Below are 12,005 nucleotides of genomic sequence, written 5' to 3'. Positions count from 1 at the left end.
GACAACCTCTCACTAAAATGCAAGACTAACACAGACCCACTCATGAGATACAAATATTGGTTTAATCTGTTTGAATTAAGGAGACCTGTCTAAGTCAGTGGCTCTCACTCAGATGGCCCGCTCTTGTAAAAATGAGTTAGCCATCAAATGGCATCAATGTAACCAACAGAATCTGAGTTCCTTCAGTTTAAGTGAATGCTTTGCAAGCCTTTTGATCTTTAACGGTAGATTTCTTAAGTTACTGCTTTATCATATTTTCTACCAAAGACCACATTTTATTATGCATGGTATCAAGCAATGCTGGCAGATCCAGCTTGACATAAACTATGTCACTGCAGCCCTGAGCTTCTCAAAATTTTAATATTGGTTGTAACTCAACTTTTAAATGGGTCATGTATCATGTGTCATGTGTCATGCAACAATTACAGAGTACTTTGATGGTACTATGATGCATCAGTCGGTGTCTTCAGTAGGGATGCACGATGATTATTGGTACCGATAAATTATCGGCAGATAATGCATATATTTTACATATTTTTATTATCTCGATAATAAAATATTAACCGATAAAATCCACCGTAGAGGCGTTTGTTTACTTTCTGATGAGACTACACATTCCGAAACAGCAGATGGCGCCGCAGTACAAGCCCCACTGTTAAGCACCAGAAAAGAAGAGGAAGCAGCCTCAGGAAGAGGCTAATAGAGGTTAACAACACGGCAGTGCTGGTGGAGTTATTCAGTATTTACGGGGAGGACAACACGACAGTGTTTGTAGAATTTGCCCTGCAAAGATCCTGAAGAGTGGAAAGAAGTCCTCAATGGATCTAAAGTCACAAAAGTCATCATCCTAACTACTTTAAAACCATGTGGTAGCAGCTGCTAGCCAGCTGCGGGCATTAGGACCTAGCCAACGGCTAATACCAGGCAGAGAGCTGAATAAGCAGTTACTGGAAACTGCAGAAAGTTTACCAGAGCCAAAAGGCACAACGTTATGATAACAAAACCAGTCTGGCAGTCTCCTGATCCACCGCTAATTTAATAGACATATCTCTTCCTCCTCTGTTTGATTTGGTTTCATTCAGTCTAATCAACATTAGGAACAGAAGTTTAACCACAGACCACGGTGGACTTTACATTTTTAACCTATTTCCAATACGACTTATGTCATGGCATATTTTTAATCTTTATGGAAAACATCAGCTCTCTTTATTTCTGACTTGAGCAGCAAAACAAAAGACCCCCAAGAATCTCTATTTGTTAAGCAGGGCAGCCTGTTATCATTTGGTTTTATGTCTGATTTGACAGAAGTTTAATGAAATGTCAGATTTGACCATTTGTCAAGATACTTAAATTCATTTCAAGGGAAAAGGGGAAAACCTATGTCAGTTGTTTGTCTATGTTGTTCTTGGTACACAAATGTTTAACAAAAAAACAGCTGTAAAGTAAGTATTTTTTTTAATGTAAACACGAGTGATGTCAGTTAGAATTAGTTAAAATTATCTTTTCTCACCACATATTAATCCCTTCTTACCCCCAGATGTGCATAAACACATCAAATAAACTTCTTTTGTTGAATCAACAATTGAAAAAAAAGATCGGTTATCGGCCATCAGGAGTAGGAAATTATCGGTATTGGTTCAAAAAAATTACTTACCGTGCATCACTAGTCTCAAGCTATGGCTGCTATTACTATACTCCGGTTTTAGGTTAGCAGCAGTTGCACATAATACTTTTGGGGGGCTTATAGGTGTAGCAATACATTAAATTCCTATTCTTTAAAGGATCTTGCCTTTCATTATTCCATTCCAAAAGAGAAGGAGTCACAGTTTCTATAACATCCAGTTTGACAAATATTGATGGGGTACTCAATTTGTCATTGTACACACTTATGCACTTTCTTTTTCTTCCATGATGAAAATATGGCATCCTGGCTTGCTGCCCCGTGGGTCTGCTCCCTCCTATGGGTGCACAAATGATGAGCTCCTGGCACTCCTCAAGTTACGTAATCTGCCCGAGCTATGGATTCTCCAGGAGCCACTCTATGGAGCTACTCCATTCTACACATCGATGAAAATCACAAGCTGCTGATCTTTCTTCCAACGGCACCAAAACCTCAGGAGAGAGATCTGACCCATCAAAGACTTTGAATCAAATGCAACCTCTCCATGTCTGAAGAGCTGCAACTGCTCTGCCTTCCTCTGTCAATGCATATTAGGTGGTTTGCTGGGTTAAGAATAGCACAGTGTCTTTATCGACTGAAATGCTGCTGGATGCGTACCTAGATGGCATACTCCTCTAGCTGTAATGGTGCATAAGGAGCTTGAAGGTGATGCATGCCCAGGTCTATCACATGCAGTGACAAGGTAGTATTCCTCAAGTGCAACAGTGCACTTGGGAACGACCTGAAAGTGAGGCACGCCCAGGTCTATCACATAGCAGTCACTAGGTAGTATTTTTCAAGTGCAACTTGGGATCGACCTGAAGGTGAGGCACGCCCAGGTCTATCACATAGCAGTCACTAGGTAGTATTCCTCAAGTGCAACGGCACACTCAGGATCGACCTTAGGTGAGGCACACCCAGGTCTGTCACATAGTATACTCAGATCTTAGCGTTGGGCTCCCTATTTGCAACTTTGGGGGGTTTAAGCGGTTATCACTCCTCAATTTCTGTATATAAAATCTGTGAGGAGTGATTAAGTCGGAGCTTGACATCAAACATATTATGTTACATAATAAATGCTTAAACTTCAACATGAGATTATTGGCTGAAATTAAACGAAGACTTCGAGTTGTTTCTTTCAGTAATCTCAAGCACAATCATTCACACCTGACATGCATCTCAATCAAATCACATGACTCACGTCCTCCTTAACTAGTGGGCTATTTAAGCTGCAAGATTTCCTTTCTCTTCCTCTGCTGCGTGGCTGCACCTGGATCAACACTGTGCTCTCGCTTTCAACCCACCTCCATCCCAGCATCCACCCCTTGGCTCCGACTGGGGGGGTTTAAGTTGTTATCACTCCTCAAATTCTGTATTTAAAATCTGTGAGGAATGATTAAGTCAGAGCCTGACGCCAAACATATTATGTTGCATAATAAACTTAAAACAAAAAGTAAGGCAATTTGTGTTTGGTACATTATTTCTTTGTTGTAAAAGTGCTTCTTGGTAATAAATCTTCTAATGGTATGTTGGAAAGCCTGCTTATTACCCTTTTAAATGATGCCACATTTGTAAGGGTCATGCATTTGTGGGATGAGCAGCAGAGCTGAGTATGTGGGTTGTGCCCATGAAAAATGTGCAAGATCTTCTCTGCCAATGCCAAACAGCTTATTTTGCTGTTGTTATTGACTCTTGTTTTGAGCTTCTGGTACCCTCAGGTGCTGCCAATCACCCCAAGGCAACATCCCAAGAATACTGTTTGTTCACCCTGTCAGCAAGAACTCTATCCTCCAAGATGACAACACTCACCCCCTCAGAGCAGGGTTTATCAGAGACTACCTCCAGAATTTGGGAGTGGAGAGGATGGAATGGCCTGCCAGCAGTCCTGACCTTAATCCCACTGAACACTTGTGGGATCAGCTTGGGCGTGCTGTTCATTCTAGAGTGACCAACACAACCACGTTGGCTGACTTGCGACAAATGCTGGTTAAAGAATAGGATGCCATCCCACAGCAGTGTGTGACCAGGCTGGTGACCAGCATGAGGAGGAGGAGCCAGGCTGTTGTGGCTGTGTATGGTTCTTCCACACTATTGATGCTCCTGTTTGTTAAATGAATAAATTGTTAAATTGTCAATATGTCTTGTTTCTTCACACTTCAATAATCAAATCCACCAAACACCAAACAAGAGTCAATGGCAGAATCAGCTGTTTGGCTTTGGCAAAGAAGATTTGGCACATTTTCCATGGGCACAACCCACATACTCAGCTCTACTGCTCATCCCACAAATGCATGATCCTTACAAATGTGGCATCATTTAAAAGGGTAATAAACAGGCTTTCCAATGGTATAAGATTTATTACCAAGAAGCACTGTTACAACAAAAAAAATAAAGTACCAAAAACAAATTGCCTTACTTTTTGTTTTAAGTTTACATGCTTAAACAAACTTCAGCGTGAGATTATTGGCCGAAATAATAGTTTTGTGTGTTTTAACATTTTTGCAGGATTCAGGTTTGGCACATCTATTTTTTACTCAACCAATCACTATTGAAGCAGGAACTACGTACTTGCACTTTATGTCTTTTGTAAATGTTTCTATTTACAATAAACATTCAATTAGCACTTTAATGTACTATTGTCATGTATTGAGTTGATTTGTGATGTGCTATGTGTAATGCGTGATAAGTTAAAAATTTAAGTTGATTATGATACCAGTTAGTTACCTGTGGCTGCTGATGACCCTTATTATAGCCATCTTGTTTTAATATTTGTTCACCAACCAAACAAATGCAGATGTAAAAAAAAGACATATTAATATAACTTAACTCACGGTGTTGTAGCATCTTTTGATATACCTTACATATCAACTTGAGATTGTGTTGTAGACCCACCTGAAGAAAATGCATCAGGCCACTGATAGTAGGTCCTGATAAATGCTCTACTACTAATAATAAATAAATAAATTAAGCATTTTAAGGTATGGTTAAAAATAAAATAATGCATGCTATATGCTAAGCAATACCTGCAACCCTTGGGGCTAAATCTCCTCTGTCTTTTAATCCTAGTGACGTCCCTTACATCAAATATTGCTATAGAACTGAAGTCAGTAATGAGTGGGCTGCAGTCCAGTTTCATTCTGATGAGTGCTTGTATTTGGACCTACACAGACATTTTCCATTTATAGATATCCATTTGGACCTACAAAGGTTCCCTTGTCTTTTTAGTAGTGATGTGATTCTTCTGAGTCAACAGATGCTTCACTCAGACCAGGCACGATGCCTGCAGCTGCAGGTCTCAGAAAGATAGCAGAGAAAAACCAGATCTATGCTTTAAAATAAAAATGATGACAACACAAAAGATGTTTTATTCAAGAACAGACAGACTAATTTGCTAATTCTTCCCACAGGTGGATTAAAACCAATGTACCTTTGTATGTATGTTCCAAAATACTTGCGATCATTAACACTTTAAAGCCAATTGTATCATATTTGATACATAATTTTTTGAAACCTCTGTTGTATCTTTAGTTCATTGATACAGTGATTCACATTGTTTACATTTAGTTAAAAGCTAAAAATGGGTTTATCTCAGTAAAAGCACTAAAGTAAATGTGTTTTAGACAATTGGACTGTTACTTCTACTGAACACAAGGTGGCAGTATGCACCTGTTAATCTTTTGCGATTGTAGGTTCTATATGCCATAAAGCAGTGTCGTAAAGTGGCGTACCTGAGAATGTAAAAGAAATGAATGAATGGAAACGAGAACAATCATGCCATGCAGTGTTGTTGTAATGCTTCATTGTTTAGGAGTAAAGTGACAAAAAAGACAAACATGATGTCTGGTCATCCTTTTTACAAGTTACAACTAAGTTCCGGCAACCTCTGTCCAATCATTATGATTGATAACTTCCTTAAAAACCTTTTGTATACAACCTGACTTAAAGTTGTCTTTGTTTTATTACATCATACAAATCCCTTCATGACTCTGGGGTTGTCTGATATAGGCTTAATTTCGGCTCAGATTTAAAATGTTAACAGGATGAGATCTGATTAATTCTTTTGCTTAATGTAAGAAAAGTGTGTGAGTGAAAAAGTACATATTAAAACTACTTAGTTTTTAATGTGTTTGTTTTTTTGTATTTGAAAATTGGATGTGAAAATTAATATTAAAAAACAAGAGGGGCAAACCAATACTTCACTGTAATTTAATTTCTAAGATAAAGACAATACTAGAAAAGGGGTAGGCAGCAGTGATGTGCTGACTTGTCTGTCCTGGTCATTCTTTACTGCTGTTTTGATAAAAAGCCCTCGAGTGGTAATGACATGCAGTATGTTTAGGTCTTAAAATTTATTTAAGACATTTCATTATGGTATTGAAATTATGAGGGAAGTTAACGGGGTATTTGATTTTAAGAGTTTGTATAGATTTTTCATAGTTCATTGAACATTTTTAAACCAAGGATTAATGGATTGATTGAGACGAACATTGCAAAATAATTAATAAACAAATTTATTGTTTGTTCCAGGGAACTATCTCTAACCTTTTGATTTAATCCCCCCCCCCCCCCCCCATTTTGGCTTTGACTCAGCTCACACTTAAATATTTCCCCACTGTGTCTCACAGGCTGCCCTCTGCTGACCACCACTGGTCTATCAGGCCTAATTCAGCTACAGGAGCTTGAGGAGCTGGAACTGACCAACTGCCCTGGAGCCACTGCCGAGCTCTTCAAATATTACTCCCAGCATCTGCCACACTGCATGGTCATTGAATAAGACCACTGATCTCTCTCAGTGGTTCACCATTCCTCTTCCTTCTTCCTCCTCACTTTCCCCACTCTTCTCTAAGCTAGCAAAGAGACTGAATTGCTCCTGATATACCATGTAGTTACTCATTACCTACCCCCTGTCTTCCTCCATGCCCCACTGAGTAGACTGACCCCCAGGCAGCCTAAGGGAGGATGACTGATGATGGTACATGCCAGGTTCAGAATGGTGGGATAGAGTTTGAGCTTCGTTTAAGAAGACACTGGAGGAAAGAGCTTGATATGACATCTTGTCCGACAGAAAGTTGATTTTTTTCTTTTTTCCTTTCTCTCTCTCTCTCTCTCTCTCTCACACATTCTTGGATTTTGGAGTGGTGCCATTCTGAAGACATCAAGACACTGATCATTTTTGAGCTAAAAGGATTTTTGAGCTAAAGGAGGTGATGTGGATCCAGCTACAGTACTGAGGATTCTATAAAGGGAAATTATGACTTAATGGCAGAACTCATTTATGGGCTTATAAACTGCGTGGCGCACACACACACACATACACCCACACAAAGACACACCCACACACACACACACTATATGGTAAGTGAGACAGATGTAAGTCCTCAAGACCAACAGTACTGATGTTTGTTTTTCCAACATTCTGTATAATATAAATGCTGTTCTTTTTCTCTGAAGGTATAAAATATTATGTTTTCTCTTGTTCAAATAGAGACTCCAGGAAGCAGCTGGAGAAACAAGAATTAGAGAGAACAGTTCATAAAGTGGATTATAGGGATTGAACTTTTATCACTCTTTTTCCCTTCCTCTTTGTGTGGCTTATGAGTTATGGACACAGACTACTCTCCTTTTGGACAAATTTATCCCTTTGTGTGACTTAACAGATATCAAAGAAAAAAAAAGAAAAAAGAATGGGATCAGTTTACAGTATTTAATTTTATCAGCTCAATGTTTCACATTTTCTCTTTTCTTCATTTCTTTTGATAATATATTCTTTAGAACTGCAGGATAAGCTCTTGTAAACTGTGAATGTTGAGCATTAAAGTGAAACAGGTTGCTGAGGCAGTGTGAGAATAATAACAGATAATCAAAGGGAAGGCAGATTGTCATTAGACCATTAGATTACTGGCAAACGTCATACAATAAGGGGAGTTTTGCAAGCCATTTTTTAAACAACATAGCTTGTCCGGTTTTGGCATCACCTAGTATTGAGTTCAATCTCTTTCTCCCTTCTTTCCATCTTTTAGATAATAATTGAAGTAATGCAACCTTAAAGATAAAAAGTTTTTTTTTTTTTTTTTTTTTTAATGAATTGTAACAACACTTATGCCAACAAGCCACTTTCAGACAATATTAGGAGCTCAGGGCCCCTGCTGTGCAGCAAGTGTAAAAGTATAACTTAAAATTTAGTTGGTCTGACAGGAAAGTTTTTATAACTCCCTCAGTGTGTATGTGACTTTTTATTTATTGTCTTATTTTAAGCCTGGGTTAGCTTAACAAGATCCCCTAAATGCTCCTTCCTAGCAGTACAACTGACAAGCGGTCTAACACTAAATGCCTAAATTAGATTTGAAATATTACAATGATGATTTTCCTAATGACGTTTGCCCTGTCTAAAAAACATACAAAATCAGAGCTGATTCATATGAAACTTTTGATTTTGACCTTTGATAGTGTGGCAGCAAAACATAACAGTCTAAACTGAGCTTAACTACCTACATTTTCCCTGGAAATTGCTTTTTGACCAGTTTTTTAACCTGTTCAAATGTAATTTGTGGTCTTGAGAGGATGGGTATGTTGGTTTTGAGAATCTGATTAAATGGTGTTGAGGGAGGGAGTTAATATCTGAAAGGTTTGTATCCTGTCTTATAAGTTCGTGGAATGGCTTTGGTGCAGCTCCAACTTTTGTTTTTTAAGTAATATTATTAAAGAATGTTGATGACTAAGATCTAAGGATGCTGCTATTAGATGATCAAACAGGTGTAAAAAAGCAGTTCGACTGAAGAGTTACTTAAAAAAAAGTCAAAGAATAATACTAATACTAAAACCACATTTTTTTCTTATGGCTTAGATGTTCATATAGACAATAACTGATATGAAAAAGACATCTGATGGTTTCTAACTATACTAGGAAAGAAAAAAATCCCATTATTTATTTTTCTTATTCTTATTATTATTATTAAAAAGAAATACATTTTCTTTTAAAAACAACCACATACTTTTAAGCCAGTAGCTTGTTTTTCTTCCCCTCTGTCTTCATTTATTAAAGGGAAATGAATGAGCTAAACAATAAGCCACTGTGCTGCATTTTGCTTCTTGTTTGTTCTCAGATGTGCTGATTGCCAACTGAAGGGATTGGATCAGTTACAGATTGTGCCAAATGCATCCAGAGCAGCACATAAAATGTGGCTGCTTGCCTCTAGCTGTTTCCTTATTACACTGAAGTGGATCAGGTGTGAACTTCACTGATATGGTAGACCATGCATGTTGGTCTGTGTTTTTGTTTCTAGAAGGCTTATTTTAGAGATTCCGAATCTCCTCATTGTACATAAGTATATTTATTTATTTATTTATTTATTTATTTATTTATTTATCTATATATTTATTTGAAATATATATTTTGGCTTATTTACATGATTTATTTATTGGGGAGCCTTTTTCCCATGAATTTTTAATAGGTTTTGCTTCAGTTGGGGCCTGCAGTGGCTTATGCACCATTCACTCTTTTTCCCAGATATTCAGAATCCTAAGTGTAAGAGTTCATCTATTAATTGGAAAATAAACTCTTCGAGACACCACTGACCATTAACATCATGAAGACTGGCTTAAACATTGAATTTTCATGATGCACAAGTATATTTCTCTTCTGTTTTAGTGTATGTCATCTTTGTATTGTTACTAAGAAGAAGGGGATAATATTGTGATGAATTATATACACTGTCATTGTCTTGAATGTGGAAATATGGACTATGGTATACAAGCATTTGAAATCTGAGATTGACCAATGGAAAGTAATGTTTACATTATCTGCTAAAATAACAAACTGTCACATTTCATCTGCTAATGCAGAAAAAAGATTCTGTAGAAGCTTATTATTTACAAAAATGCTGAAAAGAAAGGCAACATAATTTTACACATGATATAATCTAACTTTACCACCAGCGCTTTGCTCACAAGCATTGAGATACCGCAATGTTATGATATCCTCTAAAATTAAACAAAATATTTAGGTTACATCTCACTTTAGAATGAGGAACACCACTTGAAAGCCACACCTACAATTCTGGATTTTTTTTTTACTTGCTGTATACTCTGGGCCTACTTGCAGAGTAACTGCAAACCTTTTAGATTCACATTTTCAAATTAGTTGCATCAAAAAAAAAAAAAAAAAAAAAAAAAAACAACCAACCAAACAAACCAACAAAAAAACATCTACTTAAGTTTTTCTCTACCAAGAATTAATGAAAATTAAAATTATTCATCTAAAACAATGTTCATATTTATAGAAATTGGGGCATATTGTGAAATAAACACTTTAATAGTGATTTTTTAAAATATATTTTTTATTTATATTTATTTTATAGTGTTTTGTTTTTTTGTTTGTTTGTTTTTTCATTTATTTGTGTATTCAGAGTGTCTTCAAACCCACAAAATGTGAAATAAGCCCACCCAGACTTTTGCTTACGATCATACCCCCTGTATCTGAAAACATGAATCAGCACACATTACACAAGAGAAGGGTGGTTTAAAAGACCTCATTTGCCTCCAAAGAGACACGCATGACAACAGACATACCATGAAAAGAAGACTGTTTAGAACCTCTCTCCTTGTGCTTAATCCATATATTATTTTGACCAAAGCACAACACAAGCATTTTATTTAGACCATAGGGAACTGTTTTCAAAGGTGGAAAAAAAGGTTATGATGCGCCCCCTTTCATGTCCAAATGAAATGGTTTTCATTTAACAAAGTTGGCAGTCAATTACTAATATTAAAGGTTTATTTATTTGTATCAGATAAGCATGCAAAATGTCTAATGTCAATAAAGATGAGTTGTGGTTTATCGTTTAATTAGTTGATAATAAGGCCCAGTCATACTCCAGTCCAGAAAACATATACTTTTAATGTGTTCTGAACAAACTCTTCTTTTGCTGCCTTCTGAACTCCAACTTATACTTATTTTCAATATCTATAACAGGTGTCCTTGACTTTTAAGTATTTTTGCTATTAATAAGCTTCCAGATGATTCAAATGTGAGTTTACATATTCTGAACTGAACTGAACATACACAGTCATGCAATTCTCAGTTACAAACAACTTGCAGCAAATCTTTTAATGTACATTATCCATGGTACTTTTAAAGAAAAAAAATTCTAAAGAAGATTGTTCCTGCCACTGCTCTCATTGCTAACAGTCCCAGGTTATTGTTTTGTCACCATTTTGTTACAACCTTGTACAGCACAACTTTAGTAAGCAGTAAAATAAATACAGACAGCTTACTGAAAATGTTGAAAAAGGCAGAATTTGTGATGTTTTGGTTTCAGTGTTTTAAGCTCTCCTGTGCCTGTAATGATCTTACTTTGATTGAAGACCATCTTTGCACTGATGACCAGCAGCTTTTGTGCTTTGGTACCTGCAGATGTTTTAGACCATTTGAATAAAGGACTGACTCATACCAAATTAACACCAACATGTCTGTGAACAGAAGGGCCAACACCAGACAATGTCAATTTGAATGTTTTGGGGAAAAATGTAATTGATAATGTGCATTGCTGCTGTTTACATGCCAATATCTCAACTCAAAACAGAAAAGCAAATATGATTAAAACAAATACATATAGGTGGGCAAAATATGAAGACAGTGTAAGTAAGACATCTTTTTGACAGTGTTTCTGTATACAAATAATCTTCATTTAAGTTCCTTTTACACGCCTTTTCTGTGGTCTTCAACCACTTGATCCTATTTATAAATTGATTTTACATGAAGGAAGACAATGGGAAGTTTAATTCTTTTGCACAAGAGCTTTTTCATACATGGGCTCTTTTTAATTTGTACATTTCTGGGTAAATATCACTAGGTCATGTTTGACTAAAACAATACATTGCTGCAAACCACAGTATTTGATAGTAGCCACTGATAGTAGTAAAGTCAATAGTTAAGGGGATACTTCATTTTGCCAAATTCGCCCATTGCCACAATTCCTATAGTCTTAGTAAAAGGTTCATTACCTTTAGTTGTCGGTGCAAGGTATTTTTAGATTGCCGCTGCCGAGTTCGGACCTGCTGTGCCAACTCAATGTAAGCAGACGGTATTCCAGCTCTCCCTCATCAAACTCATCAAATTCACAATCCAACAACTCCAAAACGGTCTTGTGGACAAGTTGTGACCTGCACATTCACCCCGCTATGAAATAACAGTGTATATGTAACATTATGACACATGAAGCAAATACTCTGAACTATTTCTTGAGTAAACCACTGGGTGGAGTGACACAGTGCAGCACCCATTTCTGGAGTGTAGTTCTGGCTTTGCATTTAGCTTTAAAACATCTCCATCTCCTAATGTTCCATG

The 12,005-nt window shown here is 36.9% G+C and overlaps 1 protein-coding gene across 1 annotated transcript in view; it reads left to right on the top strand.

Moving 5' to 3' along the window:
- fbxl16 (F-box and leucine-rich repeat protein 16) overlaps nucleotides 1-11,650 on the top strand; it is a 95,387-nt gene extending 83,737 nt beyond the window's left edge. Inside the window, exon 7 of the mRNA XM_041778298.1 lies at nucleotides 6,286-11,650. Within this exon, the coding sequence (XP_041634232.1) occupies nucleotides 6,286-6,434 (149 nt within the window). The 3' untranslated portion in view covers nucleotides 6,435-11,650. The remainder of the gene's footprint in view (nucleotides 1-6,285) is intronic.
- Nucleotides 11,651-12,005: the final 355 nt, after the last annotated feature.

Source organism: Cheilinus undulatus, linkage group 21 (genome assembly GCF_018320785.1).
Source record: "Cheilinus undulatus linkage group 21, ASM1832078v1, whole genome shotgun sequence".
NCBI lineage: Eukaryota > Metazoa > Chordata > Actinopteri > Labriformes > Labridae > Cheilinus > Cheilinus undulatus.
The sequence above is the reverse complement of the archived record's forward strand: the minus strand, read 5'-3'. Positions and strand labels throughout refer to the sequence as shown.